Below are 23,130 nucleotides of genomic sequence, written 5' to 3'. Positions count from 1 at the left end.
GGTATTCTAGTCTCTGGATGTGTTTTTCTCATCCAGGAGCAAAGAGACCCAACTAGACAGAACCACTCCCAGGTCAGGTGCCCCAGCTTTCACTTCTGGGAAAAATTACCAACCAGTGCAGTTTGGGACTTGGGAGGAGAGAGGATGTTCTGAAATAAGCCTCAAAAGCATGCATAGATTAAAGTGCCCTCCCAGAGAGAAAGAGAGAGAGAAAAGAAGAAAAGGAAAATAAAAACATGAACCACACATTTTATCAGCAACCTCCTGCATTTGCACTTCACTATCTCCCTGATGATGAATTTACTTGGCACACTAAACTGCATTCCTTACTGGGTGTGGAACAATTGCAGACATACTGTATGAAACCTGGTAAACATTAAATAAAATGTACACAAAGACTTGGACAGGACTTGCATGAATTATAGCTGTAGTTGTTATAAACAGAATATGGAATTACAGAAATGCCTTAGGATGTGCAAAAAAGCTTTAACAAACCAAAGAGAATAGAGGCACTGGCAACGGAGGGGTGGAGATACAAGTACAGCATAATTGCACTCTGAATTTAAAATAAATCCATAGAATTTTTACAGAGACACCTTCTACAACTGTAAGCAACTGTATTAGTAAAGATTACTGTACTATGTAAGAAATTTTTTTCTCGCTACACATTATGTAAAGGACTGGCAAGTATAAGTAGTTCATATTATCATATGTTTAAAAAATGGCAGAAAAAGTTTCAAGTATATCTAAAACTATACCTAGTTTATTTTCAGATCACTAGATTTCAAGCTGACATCTTTTCAATATTCAGAAGCTATTCTGTTGAAGTCAACTTTTTAAGAACAAGAACATTATCAAGCAAAAGATACTGACTGTACTGCATTACAATAACGCAAACCAATGAGGTCCAAAGAACAACCACATCCCATCAATGGATATTATTGCATACATTTTCAATTAGCTGCCTTGAGTCAGCAAAGTTTTATAGAGGTTGTATCAGAGTTCACCGACTTCTTTGCCAAACCTTCATAGCTCATCCTTCTTTTGCAATGCCCTGTCCTCAGCAAGAATCACTGTCAGGAGCCAGCAATTCTTCAGCGCTATTTTCTAGTCCGCAGCTAAAAACATCAAGGAATAAGAGACCTCAGGATATAATAACCTTCCTATAAACTGAAAGATTAATGTTTAGATTTGAAAACCACTTTGTAATCAATGAAAGCCACTTGTGAAACTGTTTTACACCAAGAAAAAAAGCAATGATTTAATGAGGAAAGACGTACTTTGTTAAGAGACCCTTTAACCTCAGCAGCATAAGCATCACATCTGAGGCTTGTTCAAATTTTGTGAAATACCTATGGTATTCTCAGATGAAAAATAAAACTTTTTTTAAAGGAAACATAATCACCATAAAATATGGTGTTAGAAGTTTAAAAAAGAGAACAGTTGTGCTACAACTTTTATTTTTACTGAGTAATGTATTGCAATACTGGCAAGGAAGCAAGCTCACTGATGGCTTTTTATTCTTTAATATATCATTGTGTGTTTGAAGTATTAATAACATTTCTAACAAAACAGCCAAGTAAAACAGTTTGAAACATCTTTTCATCTGAAGTGTGCTTGTTTATCAATTTAGGTCATCAGAGTTATAATGCCAATACAAAGCTTCTGTATTCAAGAATCTGGCTTCCTGATTTTTTCTGATAACTGCCTCACGTTGATCCAGCTATTTTTGGCTTGTGGACATATGTACACTACTCATACAATTTATGTGGAAGAAAAACATAATAACAAGATCTGATTATCACCTGCAAAAGCAACACAAAAATTTTAAAGGTAATTTCCAGGTAGAGAAAACATATACATGATGCCAGGAGACAGCAGTCCTCAAACCAATTCTTCTTTCCTCCCTCGTTCCACGCTGTACTCCTTATAGAATTCACTGAGGGCATAATCTCTATAGCTGTTCTAGACACAAATTATTATGATATATTTTAAGTGGAACCAGATACTTTCTAGCAGACAAATGCTTTCTGAACACACCTGTTTGGACAGTAATTTTTGTGCAAATTGGTGGAATAAAACATCTGGGTTTACATTTGTTCTGTGTCTTTACTGTAGTGTTTATAGCAGCTGTTATTTTTCACTTTCAAAATGCAGATAATTTATCACCTAGATTCTCAAAATTGAACCACATGAATGTTGGCATTTCTCCCAACTGCAAGTTTCATTTAAAGTATTATTTCACTGACAGAACCTGTTAAACAAGTAATATTCGTTCCACTCTCATATACAAGGGGCAGAGAACTCAGCTCTGTTACACTAATGCCATTTTTTGTGAGCTGCATATATTTTTAATCTATATTTACATAAAAGAAAAAAATGCAAAAGGCAAGTTAAGATCTTGCTTTGGGAATTTCTTAAGTTCTCAATTTTATGTCTTCGTTTCTGCTCATTCTTCCTAGTTTTTGAAATTATTTTTTTTTAATCCTTAGACTAAAAGTTCCTGGTTGGAAAGAATGAACATATCAAGCCCATGCAGTATTTTCTTTATGCATCATATGGAAGAAAACACAATATACTAAGTAAGGATCTTGCTTCCAAGATCAGCATGCTGGCTCATTTCCACCTCTTCTCCAGCCCAGCTAGTTCAAACAAAACTTTGCAGAAACCAGACCTTTCTTACGTGCTGCATCATCTTAAGATAGTTGTGCCAATACTTTGCAGTCCAATAGGGTTTGCCTTGCCTTTACTCTTAGGACTATCAATTCATTGACTGAAATGAGAAGTTTAAGTTTCTATGTTTGGTCTTTATCCTGACAGTTGATATGCAGCCATCTTCACAACACAGTATCTTGTCAACACTGTTTCTTAGAAACATATGTATAGAGTCCACAGAGTCCATGAGAGGGTGGTTTCATCAATATGTTGTGAGATATGCAGTGTATTAGCCATGATCCTTCTAAAGAAAGCATATTTAGATTTGCAAGCAACAACTACTTCTAAAGACCCTTCTGCATTAGGTTGCTGCTTTTTATATATATATTTCTAAAAACATTGTTCTAGAAAAATCCAGATCCTCATTGTTTTAATCAAAAATGAAGAAACAATACTTATAACCTTTAACAGGAAAACAGTTCCATCATCACATATGCTTGAATTCCCACATAAACAATACTGTGTTTAAAAGGGCAAAGGTAATTCTGGCACGTTAATACATATCCAGGTGGACACTGTCAGTAGCTTCCCCTGGCTGCTACTCACATCAGTCATCTACTAGCCTGAAATAAGCTCTGCTACAGAACGTGGCGGAGGGAAGAAACCAAAACCAGAAAAATTCTCATTGCACTATGCATTCTGCAATTGAGAAAATACTGATTTCCCCTCTATTTCCTGTGTGCCATTCTTCATGACAGTATTAAAATTCATTAATAAGAGCAAATTATCTCACTTGGGTTTCCAAGACGAATTCAGAATTCATGTTATATGATTTCCAGACTTACTTTCTTTTTTTTAAAAGTGGTAAAGGTCTATCTTGGGCTGTCGTCAGTTCAGTATCTACTTCCTTCTCTCCTGTTTCTTCCCTTTCCCTCCATCAGTCCTTCTCCAAGGGCTTTAACTCCTTTTCTAAACCTCTCCCACCATTCTACATCTCTTCTTTCTTCCCTTGTTCTATTGCCAAACTACCCTTTCTTTGCACTTGCATAATAAAAATAAAAGTTTCATACATGAACCCAACAGTCAAAAAATCAAAGCCTACTAATAAGGTAAGAGGAAATGAGGAAACCCACACTACACCTCATGGTGTGGAAGGCAAACCTTCTGTGCCAAAAATAATTTTTTAAAAAAAAAAAAAAAAAAAGAGAGAAATCTCTTTATTCCATTTTCAAGAGCAGGAGCTTCTATAAAAAGCTTACTGTGCTAAGGAACAAAAAAAACCCCAAACCACACACCACCTTCGGGAGAGGTTTTTCTGCTAGGGCAAAATACCCAAACACTTGCAGTAATGAATAACACGTTTTGCTTCTCCATCTTACCTACACTTCAGTATCTTTTTCATGACGAAGTTCATTATCTTCCTCCTAGCACCATGACAAAAGCAGTACAGAGAAACTTGATACAACTCTTCCTCAATTCCCTGACAGCTCCAAATAATGGCAGCAGACAAGAAATTGGCCAGTTCTCCTCTTTCCCCATTTTTTTTTAAATTTTATAAATTTAAGAATAGCAGCAGAATACTTGGTCTTGCCTGCACTAGCTTAAACTATTCTGCTTTTACTAGGAAGGTTTTCTTCATATTCTAAAGCTAGAAAAACACACACACCCCTCTCCTGGTGAGGTTAAGCATACTACTCTGACTCCAGCACACAGATTTTCCACAGTGTGTATGCGTGCCTTATATAAAAGCATCATCCTATCTCAATGAAAGATGTAGCAACCAATATAGCTGTAAGTGGCAGTGTGGTTCACAATTCTGTACACAAGGTAAACGCAGAAGCTTTATCAACACAGAGGCCCAACTTATATTTATGCACTTCCTCTAACTTTTAAATATACTGTTGAATGACCTAGACAAGTTGTCCCATCACAATTCTTAACTGTGTTCCAAGTCCATTCCCAAGCAAATCAAATAATCATCATTGATCTATTGTATAAAAAAATCCTGGGAACCTGATGAAAGGCACACTATATAAGGTGCAACTCTTAATAGTGCAACAGATAATCTCTAAAAGGCTGTGTACTTGAAGAAAAGCCATTTCATTTCCTAGGTCATTGAGAAATACGTACTTGATATATGAACTTGTAGTAACTTATTCAAAACCACAGAAAAATACTAATTTAGGGATTTAACTTACAACCATCCAACTGATAGTCTAAAGTCTTTTCAAATACTTCAAAGCACCAGCAAATTCTGTACAACACTCCAGTGGGTGCACTGGACTAAGAGATACACAATAGAACTGCATTTAGCCTGATAGGAACATCCTGAAACAACCACTAAGCATACAGCAATACTGTATATATCGATCAGTGTAGCCCTGTCTTTTATTTTGAAGACTAGTACTCTAATTTTTAAACTGTAATTTTATCAGAAAGATCAGAAAGATACCACCAAAAAAATTGTTAGATTTCATCAAGCATATAGTAAATGATTCAAAACTGCAACATTCATCTACACTTGGTGCATCCAGCTCCCTTCCACCAACAATGGAAAAGTTCCCAAACTGAAGGAAACTACACTATTCAAATATTTTAAAACGTATAAATTCAACAGCCCAGTTAATTGCATAGGCCTCTCAGCCTATCCAATGCTCAATAATGCAACAGCTGAAACAGTACATTTTTAAACAAACAAAAGCTATTTAAAACAAGATAATTAACACTTATCAGTATGCATTTACTAAAAACAAATTTCCTCCAGAAAACCTGCTAGGTTTCTGATATCACAAGTTTGCTTCATAATATTAACAGCATTGAAGGAATGTTCTAATGCAGGCAGCACTGAGTTTTAAGTACTATGAAAAAATGAACAAGACACATTAAATGCATTGAAAAACAGTTAAAAGATGGAGCCAGCCTAAAAATATAACTAAATGAGGATCTTGGAGTGAATGTATTTCTAATAGGGTTCCCTGGCAGTCAATTCTTGGCTTTGGAGTGTTTTGCAATGACCTAGATGGGAAAAAAAATTTCCATAAAGATTGCCGGTGACATGAAAATAAGCTATTACGAGCAAACAACATGCATTCCAATACTGTCAAAGTAAAATCATGCATCTAGTGACAAAGAAGTCATAATTACAAGATAGAGGATTTACCTGGAAAAGCACTGACTCATAAAAATTCAGGATAAGAAAAATCTACTGATTATTTTGTCCAAGTAACTCTTTCAACTAATAATCACTTTTCTCAACTTGTATTTTCAAATTATTGTCTTCGGTAAACAAATAACTAACTACTGGGTTTACCCCCTCAAAAATGGGGCATGCACACACCATGAGACAGCCCAAGAAGTATCACTGGAGATATGCAAAAACATGCTAACTGTGGACTGTGGAGAGAGCATACTGCCGGAAGACAGCTCCCACAGCACTCCTTTTCATCACCTTCCCATCCAAAAAAGGATAGTTAAGTGCTACTTCATTTTGACACTTCTGGCACTCATTTTGGTAGTACTGTGCCATATGTTACTGGATCAAGAAGTATACCGGATATCGGGAGAGAACAGCATAACAAGCACCACGGTGGTGTGCCACTGACAGCTTAACCAAAGCAAGTAGGAAGTAACAAGAGCGTGAGTATCAAGATACCTGTCTGGAGAACCCAGGCAGCACCAGGGGACGTGAGGTCTCAGTGTTGTGGGTAATTAAGACTAACAGTTAAACTTACAAGGCAAAATTAACCACCTCGTTTTCAAAAAGTACTGATGAAGACCTAAAAAGCTAATGGTCTCTGAACTTTTTAAGCAGGGCGTATCGAGTTGAAGGAAATGGGATGCATTATCCCTGTATTTGATCCCCAATGCAATCACAACTGAAACTGTACACAGTTCCACTGTCCACATGTGAAGAAAAACATTGCAATACAAATAATAATCAGAACTATCATAAATTATTAAAATTACTGGGAGATCTGACTTGCAGCAAGAAAACTCCATTGGTCTACATACTCCAAATACAGACAAAAAGATAACCTCACCTGCCCCAAAAGACTGCACATAGAAATTAAATTCGGTAAGAGGTATCTTCAGTCTCATACACAACCAGTATAATGAGATCCATTGAAAAGTCTAAGACTGACTGTATTAAGAACAACAGGCAATTTTTTAAATAGTGATTGAAGCTGGGCAAATCGTTCCTGTAGCTATGGTGAAGAATTCTCTATCACTGGAAGAAAAATTCTCAGATAGATATCCAAAGAGAAACACAAGTCTAGACAGAACAGAAACTACGACAAATTCTATGGCTTGTGCTACAGAACTGGGTAGTTAAGGATTTACATTCTTCAACTTTAAAGTACCTACTAATTAAATGCGAACTTGCGTTTACTGAAACATTTTTATATGCGACAGTTAAATACTAAACAAACTTAGCCTCCCTGGACTAGGTTCCAAAAAGTTATCAAACATCTCAGTAAGAATATCCACAAAAGCCTACAGGATGTAAAGCACAATGCCAAAATACTTGAAAATAAACTTGTGGAAGTGTATTAGGACCAAAAAAACAAAGTCAGCATTTTAAGTTGAACCAGATGCAACCCTTTTCATTTCATCATTCATTATAATATGTATTTAACAAATATAATTTTACATTAAAAAACAATAGTTAATGGCAATTTTTAGCATCCTTTTCACTTAAAAGGTTCAGCCTTTTAAATACATCATAAAGAACAAAGTCAGAATATTAGCAGAAGCTAAAGCCAAATTACATTCTTCTTATTAAACAATTGTTTTTAAATATAAAACAACTGGGGAAATCTTTTGAATACTTTTCTTATATACTCATTAAAAGACCCAAGCACATTACTTAGTTTAACAACTTACTGTCACTTCTCCTACATGAACAAATTCCATCCATATTCATAAACTGGTGGGTTTTTTTAAATGAGCCAGCAAGTGCACGTGCGCTACCTCTAACCATATTTATCATTGTGTTGCTAAGCACAGAAATCACCATTCAAAAAGCCAGCAGCAAAATGAGCTAGTAATAACAAAACCCAGACAAGGGTAAGTGCATGCTTCAGTGTTAGAGCCAACTGCCACTTCTTTTCACTGTCTGAAAGCTAAGTGTGACATCTGGGTGAAAGGAAGACCACGCTCTATTTTGCCTGTCACTTTATTCCCTCTGGTACAAGACTGCTGCTCAGCTCTGAAGTGCACTTGCAAATCCCAAATATACTGCCTGAGTGAAAATGCCCAAGTCTCATTTGTTTTAAACCGATTTTTCCTACATTATCATCAAGCATCTCATGCATTAGATTATTATGCATTATATGAATTTATCCTCTGCATAGGCATAAGCAGCCCTGACACCATGTGACACAAGCAGCTGAGGAACAGAGAACTTGGGTTACCTGCCTGGGGACAAGAGAAATGTCCATGGCGGTTCTCCAACCAGAACCCACTTCTCCACAGTGCAAACCAATTCCTTAACCACAAGGCCATCCTTTTCAATTTCAGCTTGAGGTTCAAAGTTGTCTTCTTCCAAATGTTTCTTGTAAGCATCACTGAAGGGCAGAGAATGATGGACTTCTCAGCCGCCCTCTTACACTGTTAAAATTCCTTCTCTGACTTCACTGTTTGAACAGCTTTCTCCATTCTCCCAACAGAACTGGTTTAGAGCCAACAGCAAAAGCTATTCAAACTAAATCAACCACTTGGTGATTAAACCAGTTAAGTTTAATCAACCACTAACTAAACAAAAACCAAGTGCATCTTAACTGAATGTTCTAATTTTCTTACAAAGAAATTAGGGATATCCATTTAAAGAGATTACTTTTTTCCTTTACTTTTTCAGTTATTTTCTTTTTTTAAGCATTAGTGATACTTACGGGGGAAAAGTTTCAACAGCAAAAAGTGAAGGAAGGAGAACAGGAAAAAAAAAAGAAAGCTTACATTTGAATGTGATTATTTTTGCTACCTAGATTTCAGGATTAAGAAAACAATATTAGTGTCTTAATCCAAAACAGAACTTACTAATAACTGATTTTTTGACATTTTACATTCCAAGTTTATTTGAAACTAATGACATACATCTTAATTTCAATAATGTTAAGATATGCAACTCCTGAGTGTTCAGCACAGAAAATATCCTGTTCATTTGTTCAACAGAACTAAAACATGTTTTTAAGTAGTTTTTTTCCTTTCCACATTGCCTCCTACTACAAACAGAACCTACATGTGAAGGGACAACACAGTTTCTTATAAAATATACTTTGCAAGTAAAATCTTTAATAAAATGTTAGCCCAGTATTATCAAAATGCCTTGAAAATTTAGTTTCTGCAACTCCTAACAAATTATAATCCAAAATTTAAGGAGCAGATATCCAACGACAGAAGAAAGGGAGAAGGTTGCATCTCCAGCTCCTTAAAATAGTCTCTCCCTTCCCAAACTCTGCAAAGAAATCCTGGAAGGTATTACAACACTACACAAAGCCTCATATAGATATGCCAGAAACACATTAAGATGAAAAGATATGCAGTGGAGGGGTTGGTGTTAATCTGACTCTAGTGAGAACACAAAAAATTCCCATTGCAGCAAACTTCACAAACATTAAATAAGCACATGGTTATTTCCTCCTTCTCAGATACTGTCTACTGTTAGAATCCTCACAGTAGGGTTTATTCTATATTAACAAAACAGTTTATTTCTCTAGGACACACTTCCCTCCCAGCAACTATACTGGTATACCTACACGACTGTAGTCGTATGGTTTGTTCAGTAACCATCTACTCATTTTTTACACCAGAAAAAGGCCACAATTCATTGCTAGAACAACTTGACTGGTACCACTGAAGAATCAGCAACTACTAGAGGTGTTAACTACCCCAAAGTTCCACAAGCAGATGCGTCAATCCCCAAATTCTGCAAAAGATGGATTAGCTAATTCAGAAGGAAGGAGAGGGGGATTATTATTGTGCTTGAAGTATCTTCATCAATTCCCCTTCTAAGGAGTCACAATCTCTTTCTCCAGAATATATATGAAATGAAAAAAAAAAAAGGAAAAAAAGGTTACACACAGATTTTTGGTGCTATAGCAAAACCAGTGGTTTTTGTCAACATACGTAGAAAACAACCCTCCCATAACAGACCAGCATAACCTCTGGGAGACAAAGAAGTCAGCCCCTAAAGCAGCAGCAAAGTCTGCTGGTTCTTCTGGTGGTACCCTGGCTGCTGTCTGGGACACTGGAAATCAAGAAGGGTCTTCCTGTGGTGGCAGCAGTCAGATTGCAACTGTTCTCTGCAACTACACAAACAAAGAGACAACACAGAACTGTGAAGCCCCGTAAAGGGACACTGAGCACAAAAAATCCCCAAATTGCCCCAAAGTACACTTTTTGTTGCCATACAAGGAATGCAGCTCATCCCCAACAGAAGTCTGGGGGTGCCCAAGCACAGGAAGTACATCGGCACGATTCATGCACACTGGTAACACGATATATCTCTCAACTGAGAGAGGAAACACGAATAGGCTAAAGTAATGCTTCAGAAAACACGCAGGCTACAGAACAATTTAGACAGAGGAGTTGAGCTCAGAAAAAAAAAAAAAACAACAACATGCATCAGCTGGGGCTCCAGTTATTGCTACAAATCCAAATTTAAGCCCCAGCCCAAATGCAGATGAGCCAGGGGCTTATACACACTTGCAGGACAAAACCCTACAAGTACTAAAAACATTTTGAAGGAAAAAGTGAGGAGGCGGCGGCAGACCACACATGAATTTCACGCTCCCTTGGCGAAATGGATTTTTAAGACTTTTTACAACATTTTACCAATCTATTAAAAAACAGGATAATAATGCCATAGGCAATAAGTATTTCATTAATATCAAATTCATGCAAAATAGGTTTTGCATGACAAGAGATGATTCTACAGAGATGTTTGTCCATCAAACCCAAACAAGTCCTGTTGGAAATACAAGCTACTACCCTCCTATAGACACAGAACAAGTAAATCCCAATAGAAATGCTTTGTAACGGTACTTCAATTCTGAGAACATAATTATTTGTAATTTCACAGTAAAAACAGTCAGAGGCCCTGATGTCTCAGTCCAGACACAAGTGTTCTTATGTCAAAGCATCCATGTTTTAGATTAAGTTCCACTCTCTGCATTCATACCTGTGTAAATCCACAGAAAGTTACAGACTTTAGCGGAGACACTCCAGATGTTCAGGACCCTTGACAACTTTATTACACCACAAACTGCCTCAAAACAACAAAATAAATCCAGTATTTCTGCCTGCTTGTTACAAAGGTGAAGAAGAACCTCACTCATTTCCAGATCAGGTTGTTCCTGACCTGCTAGAGCAGAACAAATAGATTTCTTTAGTAACAAACAACAGACCCTCATAAATTATTAAAATAAGAAGTAATACAAGTCTCCAGACTGACTGAATTTCAGGCTTTCCATTACTTCAGTTAATTCTTATAAATGCAGTGTTACGCTTCAGTATTCATACTCAGTTCCCTCATACAAAATAAGACTATCTTGCATATACCTGTTAAAGGACAATTAATAAAAAAATGGCACTAATTTATTATCATTCCAACGACAATAATTTCTTTAGACTTGTAGAGGCTGCTCTGCACAGTAATTGTTGGATAACCTAGAAAAGCCTTTCAACCTCAATACCACGTGGCATAAGCTAACATTAAATACATTTAAATTATTTAGGCTAATGGTGAGGAGCTTTAAAGAACATTCCAAATCCATCATCACTGAACTCTGTCAGGTTTTGCTTTATTTTTCCTTTTTTTTTTTTTATATTCATGCCATCTGGCTGTATTGATCATGTGGTTAAACAATCTTCTGAACTTACTTCATCTGAAAAACACACAACTCATTTGTATTAGTATTTCATTCAGTAACACATACACTCTTGACGGATTTGCAGGTGTCAGTTATGAAGTCACTTACCATCCCTCATAGACCAAGCTCCAATTCACAGAAAACACACTCCGTAACAAATATTCAGAAGGCCAGACAACCACGCTCGAATCTGTGGATCGCTACTCATTTACTGGCCATTATATAATAAGACCAACTTTTGTAAACCTCAAGTTTCAACTGTTCTGTTTAGAACTTGTATCAGATTCCCCATTCCAAACAACAAATACATACACCAGCAGAAGGGAATAAGTGAACAAACTAAAAAAGTTACTTAGCCTAAAATCTCTGTGTCATCATAAACCACGTGCTCAGACAGATTTACAGAAAATAAAACTAGCAATTGACAAAGCACGACAAGGCAGCATTTAAAAAGACTGCTAAAAATAAACAAACATTAATTTCCAAGTGCTATGGTAGAATTACGTGACATTTATGTTTTTTCCATTATGTTTTCAGATAAAAGTTTCTTGGACATACACAGATTATACATGCTATTTCAAGCTGTCAGCCTTATCAAAGATTTAATCTGTTCCCAAATACAAGAAACAGACTGTTCTAGACCCAAAGATTTATAAGCAATGACCTCTATTTTGTAATTTCATCAGATTACATGGAAGTGACCCTTAAAATTATTCACAGTAGAGTTACCGTTTGCACAAAAAGAGATGGGAGGGGCAGGGGGAAGGGGAGGTTGGACTTCTAATTTTTAGTCATGCATTTTAGTCACATTTTAGGTATCAAAATGTGTTTATTTTGTTTTTAAACAAACCTACAGGAGGACTGCATAAATCAACAGATACAAGTCTAATGTGAATCTAGCACAGAACTACAGTAACGAAATGACAGTAAAGGGCCTTCTCTATGTCTATGCTGAAGCAGCCTAGTTTTATGGATATGAGTGTGTATCCAAATCATATCAGACATATTCATTATCACTCACAGATGGCGCACCTATGCATGCCCTTCAGTGTGTAGAATTAGACCAACTCCTGCAACTTTTCAGGCAGTACCGCTGTAGTACTCCTGCCACTGATTTAGCCCCACATGGGTCAGCATCATAGCATCGCTGGCCTTGTGCAATTTAACTCTCTCAGTTACAAATGCTTTAAAATTACTGTCAGAACACCAAGGTCCCAGTGATTCCCACATTCTTACTGCTTGGGATCACTTAATATAAGCAACAGCAGGTTTTGGTAGGTTTGGGGGGGTTTTTTTGTTTTTTAAAGGTTTGCACAGAGGTTTGTAACTAGTCCTGTAAATGTTCTCTCTATAGCATTTGCTTCTCTTCAAAACCACCACTGTGCTGCCTTACATTAAAAAGTCAAGTTTTACATACTCATCTTCATCCCTCCACTAAGAGAACAAAGTTTAGTAACAAAAAGTAAAACACTAATAAGAATCTTCTCTCTTGATTTCAAGAGATCCTAATACAGCATTATTAATTCCACAGTCTGGCTTCAACTCTGTAAAAAATTTTGCACTGAGACACTAGATTCCAAACCAGACCTTCCTCGGGACTTCCACAGATGCACATCAGCCTGTCCACACCCAACAAACTGCAGAACGAGGGCCTCTCACCGTATCAACATAAATTAGGACTTGTCAAACAGGAAGGACAGCACAGGAGAGATCTTATTGAACAGACAGGTAACTGTTTCCGCTGTCCCAGCCCGCAGCAAAAAAATAATAGTAATAATTACAAGCATGGCATTTTTCCCATTTATTCTGGGAGGCTCTCACCCAGTTTTTCATTCTTTAGTTATCCAAGGTAACTCCACAGGAGGAGGCTAACGTGACAGAAAAGGAGCCTAAGAACGGAACACTGCCGGGAGAACAGCATGTGCAGCGTTGGTCCGTCCCGGCCACCGCCCGCACCCGCAGCGCTGGGGCCACCGCTCCGGCCGCGCCCCCCCCCCCCCCGGCCTCATGCCCAACTGCTCCTTCGTCTGGGAAAACAAACAAGGGAAACAAAATGAAGGCAGGCGGGCGCGGAGGGGAAGGGAGGCTGGCCTCGGGCAGGGCTGACGGCACAGCCCGGCCTACCTGCCTGCGGCGGCCGGGGAGGGGTCGGGGCGGCAACTGCCCGGACACCATCTTGGGGGCGGCTGAGGGTGAGGAGCGGCGCCGGCGGGGGGAGGACGAGGCCCGGCGGTTTACCTGCTCTGCCAGCCCTGCAGGAGGTTGGTGTATTTGCTGAGGGTCCCTTCCAGCACCGGCTCCCGCCGCCTGCCGCCGCCACCGGGCGCCTGCGCGCCCCCCGGGCTAGCCGCCGCCGAGCCGGGGCTGCTGCTGCTGCCGCCACCGCTGGCCCCCCCACCTCCATCCAGCCTCCCCGCGGCCGCCGCCCGGCCCGGCAGCCCGCGGCTAGCGGAGGAGGACGAGGGAGACGAGCCCGCCGAGGTGGGGCGGCTGCTGCTGCGGCTGCTGCTGTTGCTGCCACCGCCCTCGCTGACCGCGGCCGCCTTCTCCATGGAGCCCCGTGGCGGAGGCTGCCAGCCCGCTCCGGCCGCGGCTGCCGCCCGTGCCCCGCAAAGCCCTGACTCACAGCCGGCGCGGGGACAGAGAGACGGAGGGCGGGAGGGAGGGAGGGGCGGCGCCCGAGGGAGAAGGGGCCGGGCCGCGCCAGGCGAGGGAACCGCCGCGCCGCCTCCTCGCCAGTCGCTGAGGGGCGGCGGTTGGCGCCCCGCGGCTGGGCGGGCTCCCGCCGGCCGCCCCCCTCGGCCGAGCGCTGCCCTGGCGGCGGGAGCCGCGCGGGTCCCTGCGCGTGGGCCGGTGCCACGCGCGCGCGCGCGGGGGCCCGGGGCGAAGGGGCAAAGGCGTGACGTGCGCGCACCGGCAGGCCCGCGCGTGCCGAGGGACACGGAGAGGTCACACACACCCACACACCCCCCCACACACACAAGGAAGGCGCGCCCAGGACGTGCAGGCCCACGCGCGCGCACAGAGGCCGGCGGCGCCGGCAGAGGCTGCCCCGCGTGCGCCCGGCCCGGCCCTCGCGCCTCCGACGGGCGGGGACACGCACACGCGTGGGCGGCCGCGGCGGTGAGCGGGGTGGACGCACGGAAGCACCGCCAGAGAGGAGCGTGCCCGGGCCGCGTATGTCAGGTGTGACTGACCCCCACGCAAGCTGTGCCCACCGGCGCACGGGGCCTAACGCCGGAGCGGGGTGGGGGGGGAACTTGGCGCAGAGCGTGACACTAAGGGGCCGAGTGTCCGTGGGCAGCACAGCGCAGAGCGGTGCCCACGGACACAACGAGAAGTCATGAGGTCGGTGGTGCGTGCACCAGCCGCGAACACGGCAGTCGCGCCCAACGCGTGGCGTGGGCTGCTCACGTAACGTATGGCAACGTACCGTGTTGGTCGTGTCGCTCATCCAGACTTTGCAAAAAATATGGTTGCGGGTTAAGTCACATCTGAAAACAGCGGGTGTAACCTCAAGATGGCTGTAAAACAGCTAAGCAGGTCCTTGTATAGTCAAGGCTGTGTGGTTACGTACCCTCAGATCACTTCTGTGGCCCAAGGGCCTCCGTTCTGCTACAGTACGTATCTTCACAGCGTGCCAGAGATGTAGTTATTCTTCTCGTCGTTTGTAACTGGGGACCTGAAATACATAGGAGCCCAGAGTCTGTGACAAAATCTGAACTGAGCTTAGCTCCTACATTTTAACCCTGTGGAAAGTTTTACAATCCTGTGTACTAGAGATTTTTTGAGTGTACGGAGTATTCTGTGCCCCCTGTGTTCTGCACCTCAGAAGATACTCAAACCATCCGAATCCACATAGAGTTAGAAGTCTACATTCCCCATATAAATCGGCACAGAGAGGAGGACTCCTAACTTAGATTCTCCCAGTTTTCTCTCTGGAAAATCCTACCATATGTGTTGTGGTCGGATAGCTGAAATGTTGGGCAACCTGATCCTGAATTTTGTGTGGTTAAACTTCCCATGTTGTAGCTAAATACTGAGGCACTGCAGTCTGGAAACTTGAATTTTAATTTAGTATTTCATTGGTGGAACACTTAATGCACATCTCTTGCAGTACAAAGATGATGAACTCATTTTTTAAAACACAATATTTTAGAGTAACTACTTTTCCAAGTCAGAGCCATTACTTAAGATGTTCATGTAAAATTCCCCAATCGTTGTGTACTATGGAAAGAAACACCATGACCACAATCTGAAAATCCTCATTCTGAGGCTCAACTCCTCTACTTCTCATGACCACTGTTTTCAGAAGACATTGGAATGTCCAAGGCATGCTCCTCAGGAAGCTCAGACCCTGCTTGCTGGAGATAAGGATGAGACCCCTTCATTTCTCCTCATAATCAGTTACAATGACAGCCCAGAACAGTGGAACAAAATGCTTTAATGAAATAACAGTGTCATCACATCAGCCACTGCAACACATTACCTATATATATTCTACATTATAGGTAATGAATGTCATTTTTTCTGCCTTCCACAGAATTTATTGGAAGAGAATTATGTCAGGAAAAGAAGCCGCCTTACACAGGTATAGAGAGGCCTCTCAACACCTTTTGATAAAATAAGTAACGATGGTGTGCTTATCTGAAATGAAAGGGGTAACAGGCTGTAAGTGTATTATGTCCCCAGGAGAATTTTGCAAAATCCCAAAATATTCTTCACTGCTGCTAGAAGGATTGCTGTGATGTGACAACATAGGAAGTCCTCTTGTAGGTTATAAACTAGTTAACAGATGGGAAACAAAACACAGGAATAAATGGCCACTTTTCAAATAGAGGGAAACTAGTACTCTGAGTTGAGATCTGTGTTACTCAGTGTCTTCTTAAATCAGAATCCCTTCATTTGCCTATAGTTAAAACTAGAATCAAGTGCAAAAAAACAGCAGAAGGATCTCACAATAGTGACTAAATCACTAACAAAATGGCAACTGAAATTTAATGTTGCTAAAAATCAAAATTAAGCACATGGGGAGAAAATAGCTTTTACTATGCATGCATATTGATGATCTATAAATTAGCTATTTTCTCCCAGGAAAGAGATCTTGGAGTCATTTTAAATAGTCCTCTGAAAACCCCATCTCAGTGTTCAAGGGTAATCAAGCAAACAGCTGTGATGAGCTCATTAGGAAAACAGAAATAACAGCACACTGCTATATAAACCTATAGCACAGCCAGTGTCTGTATACTCTGCATTTATAATATTCCTCCAAAAAGGACAGAGCAAAGAGAGAAAAGGTATAAACCCCAGCTTTTCTATGAGGAGAGAGCTAACCGAACAGGGTTTTCAGTTGGAAAAGAGACAACTGGCATACAAAATGGTGTTCACGTTAATTGGAATGATTCTTCACTGTTTCTCATGAAACAAGAACTATTGGGGCAGCTGCTTTAAAACAAGCACAAGAAAATACTTTTTCACATGATTTGTACATGTAAAACTCATGAAATGGTTTTGAATGCCAAATGTCTAGAGAGATTAAAAAACCAGTTTTTTAAGAACCTTTAAACAAGGTTGACCAATGTTTTGGATATATTCAAAGTTCAGAAAGGTACTACTGCCTCCTTAAAGACTGTTTACTGATTAAATAATCCCTGCCCTGTCTTTCTCTAAGCACCTACTAGTGGAAGAAATAAAGTACTGGACTAGATAGACCTTTGGTTTAGCCTGTAGTGCAGCTTTCATATGCTAAGGATTCCTTCCCCTTGGTTAAGCAAAGGTCCTGTTAAGACAAACGTTGGCAGCTTTTAGATTGTATTCAAGCAAAAGAATATGTAATTCTTCTCATCCCTTTTCCCTTCCCAGTACATGTATACTGTTGCAATCTAACGGAGCTAGGCAACCTTTTATAGCAATCTTGATATCAGTGAGGCCCTATAATTTAATTTATTAATATTCTGCAAAATGTCTGAACCTCTATTTATTTTTTTTTTACTAGCTAATGGTCTGTCCCAGAAGAGCTAGACTTCAGGGTAGTACACACTGACTTAGTCTGATGTGATACCGCATGATGTATGCTTTGCTGCAAGTGTTCTTAATTAGCTATTTATTAACAGCAACCTGCCTAATGAACGTTCTCACTGTTTCCAAGGTAACACAGCTGCACGTTGCAGTCCTCCTTTAGAATGTTACTTTCACTCTCTGACCAATCTCTTTCATTAAGTACCACAAAGAATCAAAATCACCCATTATTTATCCCACCATTTAGAAAGCAAAACATCTGATAACAAATTCAATACTGATTGAACTTATCAGGAAACAAAGACATTTCTCCATCCTTTGATAAGCTACACAGTTTTTAGCTTCTAGAACAAGGTCAGCTCATAATCCCTTTGCCAATTTCTGTTTCCTGGTCATCTTGGTTTGGGTTTCTATACCTTTTTAATGCTCCCCTAGCAAACAGTTTTCTAGAATTATTCTCCCAATTTCTTTTTCCACCTCCTCTCTCCACCAGATTTCCACAGAACTTCCTACTATCATAATGTTACAGAATCTAACTGTATGGTCTACAGAAACTATGCCCGGTCTACATTCAAGCATTGAACCTATTCCATGGAAATGCCCCAACTGCCTCCTCCTTCTTGCCCTACAGAGTCCTCCTGAGACACTGCTTCATTTTGCATGAGTTTTGGAGACTAAAGCCATCTATCACTAAATTGCAGGCAATACTTAGGGCAAAAACATACCACTGTTCTTCTCTGTCTCCACTGTCCATAGCACCAGAATGACGCAGGCACAATCCCTAAAGTTCAGTTCATGCCACGGTCACACCTGCACCAAGCCTGCACTTACTAACTCTCCCAGTTGTCTCCAGCCACTGACAGAGTGTGAATGCAGCAGGTGGAACAGTGCACAGCAGCAGCTCCTTCCTCAGATCCAGTTCCATAAATTCCTGGACATGAAGGTCTAAAAGAAGCAGTGATGCCCCTAATCTGGCCTTTTCCATAACACAGTACAAGAATTGTAATACTATTTTTATCTTATATAATGGTTTCACTTAGATTCAACCAGCATGTCATCCATGAGTGAAGAACTTCTGACCAGAGGATTTCAAGAACATAGAGAAGCTACCATTAACTTTGCAGTCTGCCAATTTTAGCATTAGCTTTGCTGAATCAGTATGCATCTTATCCTCCCTCCCTGGTGCCTGCAAGCCTGCAACATAGGTTAAACATGCTTGTTTGCCACACCTCGTCCTGTTGTCAGCAGCTTCTCATCCAGGTTTCTCACCCACCAGCATAACCATCCTCCTAAACCTCACTTCACTTAAAGCTGGCGACAGAGAAACAGTCAAGAGAGACACGGCATACGGCAAAAGTACCCAGACTACCTTTGCTGCCAGAAACAATCGAGCCCAGGAAACAGAGACTTGCATGCAGGGTAATTTACTCTACCATGAGGCATTGCAAGTTCATTCGGACTGAGGTTTGTGCTGCCACTGTTAGACTCTCATAGTTTGTTTACTCAGCCACAGTGCACTGCTCTGTAATTTGCAGGTTAGACCAGTTGAAACAAAACTTGATCAAAATGTCTGAGCCTCTGCAATACAGACTTTGGGATGGTTAGCTGGAGAGAATACTAGTTTATATTATGCATATTATATATATTTGCATTGGATGTCATTAAATGTGCATGAGGAAGTGATGTGTACAACAACCATGACAAAAGGTATTTTCTGCATAGAAATCAACCCTTTGAACTGCAACTGGAAACAAATAGGAAGCCAGTATATAAAGAAACTAAGTAAGAGTAAGAAACTAAGCATAAATATCACCAGCACTATATATTGTGTATTTTAGCTGGTGGGAACAGCCTTATTCTGTGCTAGCTGATGTTTGACCAGTTGTTATAGGTAGTCACAAATACAGTTCTTTAAAGTAGATGCATTCATACACTAAGGTCAGAAGAAAACACTGAGATTATCTAGCATAACCTGCTGGATAACAGAAACCCTTTTCAGTTTGATGTGGCATTACACCAAATCTTAACAGTGTGCAGGCATTTTTACTCACTGTTTTTCTAGCTCTATAGTTAAACATTTAGATACTTGAAAAGTACACTAGCCCACTAAGGATCAAATGCAGATTCAAGACCAGGCTGAGTTTACTCAGTGACACTCATTTATATTGTATCTCAAGCCAGTGCTCACGCTCTCTTTTATCCCCCTTTTTTGGAGAGCTGAATGGTTCCAGTGGAATCTGTCAGATTTCAACATTTATTATTCATAAGGCATGAGGCTGTATATCACTGTAAGAACACCCATCTTAGTGTCCATCCACTTTCTAAATTAAATATCTATGCACCTGTTATCTTATGCCTAATTTGCAAAACCATTTTCACATCCTAAAAGTATTGCTATAGAGCACTTTTACTGCAGAGCGTATATTTATTGGTAATATAATGCTAGCTTATGCCACTTGGGCTCTGATCTCATACTCTACAAACAGCAATTTGTATAGTTGTTTGATAATAGCATACAGTATCTTATAGCTTAAGAACCAGTCTCATTCAAGTTGGACCAGTCTCTAATTCCCTTATTCACCCACAGCAGAGCTGTATTTTACTCACATCATCTTTAAAAATACTATTTAGGTAGCGTTGGAATCCACCACACAATGGGATGACAGTTGGAAAAAAAAGGGGGGGGTGAAAATAACTATGAGCTAGAAATTAAAAGCAAAACACAAACATTTAAGATTTTTTGGCACCGAGAAAGGGAGAAAAATTCAGCTAATAAAACTTTCTAACAACTACTTACACAGAAAGTACTTTAGATTACTAATTTCAGACTCCACTCTGCAAGCAGTTTCATCTACAAAACATAATTGAAACAAATACAAGTTTCTAATGCAACATGACTGACTCCTTTTACGTACAAATCTGCATAAAAAGTGCTGGTAAGTATTTCAATATGTGTGATTGAAATATATAGACATGACAAGAGATAGAGTATGTTTGAAAGTTTCTGAAACTGCAGAACCTCGTATTAAAACAAGCATAATGTTCACTCCCTTTTTCATGACGATGTTTTAGAAGGGGCAGATTATAGAGATTTCCTAGTTTTTTGATGAGTAATGTTAAAATTACATTACAAAATGCAAGAACCTTAGAGCAAATCATGATACCTATATTTTAACAGCTTTTTACTATCAAAATAAATCACCTGTAAACTCAATAAACTACTGAAATATGTATTTGCCATTCAGTTCTACATTTTAGCTCTCACCAATAAAATCAGTCAGTAAGCATGTAAAAGGCAGTAAAACTTGGGGGTTTTTTACAGTTTGGGGGTTTATAGTCTTGGGGGTTATACTGTGATTAACTCTAGAATGTGTGATGTGTGCAATTATCCCCAGGTAGGGATGTCATTTTTTTTGCCAGGGTTCACCACTGACTGATTTTAATTTGGCTGATACAGACAAGTTATAATAGCTTGTGAAAAACTCATGAACCAAAAATTTCTTATGTATTACAATAAATAAGATTAGTTTTAAAAAAAAAAAAAAAAAAAGGAGTGAGCTGCATATTGCCTAATTTGTGCAAATGCTGAGCTAACTCCTTTGCAGTCTGCAGGTTTAATGCTGATATAGCAGATAGGCAACCTTATGTTCACCGGGACCCCACCATACAGAATTGCCTGTTATCTTCACTGATTCTGAAGAACAGTAGAAACTGAGGTTTATAAAAGCCTGACAAGGTCATTTATCTAATCTGGTTGCTTGAGAGAAAAAGACAGCCATATTTTTTTCCCCTCTTCTCCAGTGAATTTGTTTGTAATGCTTGCTCTCTCGTATCACACTCAGCCTTGACAGGAGTATCCAGTGGAGATAACCTCAAATATGCAAAGAGCTTAATTATGATTCCATCTCTCTGCTTTCTAGAACTCAGCAGTCAGCTTTGATCTTTGATTTTTGAGAGCCTATTCTGCAGAACTGAATGTGCATTCATACATGGCATGGCTTGATATGAGAGTATTTGCTGTGATTTCAAAGATACAAACAAATGTTAATTTTTTTAGAATAAGCAAACTACAAGTTCAGGAAGCTGCCATTTTTCAGTTTAATTTTTCCTGACCTTGGTCTGTTCCATAGAGGATGCCTGGAACAGGCACTCCTTAGCTGCAGTTTCACAAATCCAGAGATTCTAAACTCTGAGCTCTGCCAACTTCAATCAATCATAAACCTCCCCCTACTATGGTGATACTGTTACAGCCTAAAAATAGGGCTATGCTTTCAGAAAATGAGATAGCATTAAAGTTATGAAAGTTGATAAAACAGATTCCAGACACTAATAACCTGAAATGACAATAAATGGAAGAATTCATGGGTTTGCACACACAGACAATTTTCCTCTTTCTTTATAAGATACACAGGAGACTGGAGAAATTTGTTTTAATTTTTCTGACATCCTGTTTGTGTGAAATGAAGGAGGAATGTCTAATCTTACTGTCTTATTGGAGAAAAATAGGGATCAGTTCCAGGGGACCTTGAAATCCTGATCAGAAAAGGTCAACCCCTAACTGACAAGACAGGCATTGGATTTCTAAAAAAAAATCTCACAAGTATTTTAAACTGTCATCAGAAATAAAAATTTAAACAAACAATATAACAAAGCTTTGAAGGGTCTCAATAAGAACTTACCCCATCCAAATCAGGCTTCACTTAATCTGATGTCAGTTTTGAAAACTCTATAAATTCTCCACATAATTCTCAAAACACATCGTGAAAAACAAGTAGAAAGGATCTGAGGTTTTAGTATAAATATCAAATGGAATAGGAAAGGTCTTCAAAAGATCATGCACCTCCTTTTTTTTAGAAGACTACTTGAAAAAAATCATCATCTAAAAGCTATAAATAAACTTATACACAGCATGTACTTCATAAACTGAAATAGGGTGTTATTATGGGAAAACAAAGCCCATACACTAATTTAATCTGATCCCAGATTCCTTCATGTCAGAAATCAATTTCATATCACTTTTCGTGGAGAAGGACATAGAATTCTATTGCTGACAGGGAAAAACGGGGCTTCTAGGCAGAAACAAAGACAAGAATCAGTCACTTTGAAACAGTTTTAGATTTTTTCTTTGCTAGCAATAATGAGGACTGTCACACCACATTTGGAGCACCAGCAAGGTCTTTGGCAGTTGCTGTTGCCTTATTTTGCCAGTGAGATCTGTTCTATCCAAGTTTAGACAACACTGTGATAGCAACACAAGCGGCTGGTCTACTTTAGAATTCTCAGTGGAGGTGGAGCTGCTCCAGTGTCAGCCTAAGAGTGTAATGGGGAGTTTGCCAAAAAAGGCTAGGTTAGATGCAGTCTTTGGAGGCTGCACATAAACCACATGTGTCAAAATCCTGACAGTTAACTGCCAGGAAGTTTATAACCCAGGGAGAAATAGAAGACAAGTCTTCTGACATAACCACAGGATTTTCTCACTCTCAGAGCTCCAGAAGGAAAACTGATGTTGTTTGATGATGCAGTGCACCAGAACTAAGACAGAGGTCATCAACCACAGACAGAGATAACCAAACGTTTCAGGGTAATT

The 23,130-nt window shown here is 39.9% G+C and overlaps 1 protein-coding gene across 1 annotated transcript in view; it reads right to left on the bottom strand.

Moving 5' to 3' along the window:
• OSBPL10 (oxysterol binding protein like 10) overlaps positions 1-14,152 on the bottom strand; it is a 120,051-nt gene extending 105,899 nt beyond the window's left edge. The window contains exon 1 of the mRNA XM_074860759.1: positions 13,764-14,152. Coding sequence (XP_074716860.1) covers positions 13,764-14,077 — 314 coding nt within the window. The 5' untranslated portion in view covers positions 14,078-14,152. The remainder of the gene's footprint in view (positions 1-13,763) is intronic.
• Positions 14,153-23,130: the final 8,978 nt, after the last annotated feature.

This window comes from Strix uralensis, chromosome 1 (assembly GCF_047716275.1).
Source record: "Strix uralensis isolate ZFMK-TIS-50842 chromosome 1, bStrUra1, whole genome shotgun sequence".
Classification (NCBI taxonomy): domain Eukaryota; kingdom Metazoa; phylum Chordata; class Aves; order Strigiformes; family Strigidae; genus Strix; species Strix uralensis.
Note: the sequence above shows the minus strand (reverse complement) of the source record. Positions and strands in the feature narration are given on the sequence as shown.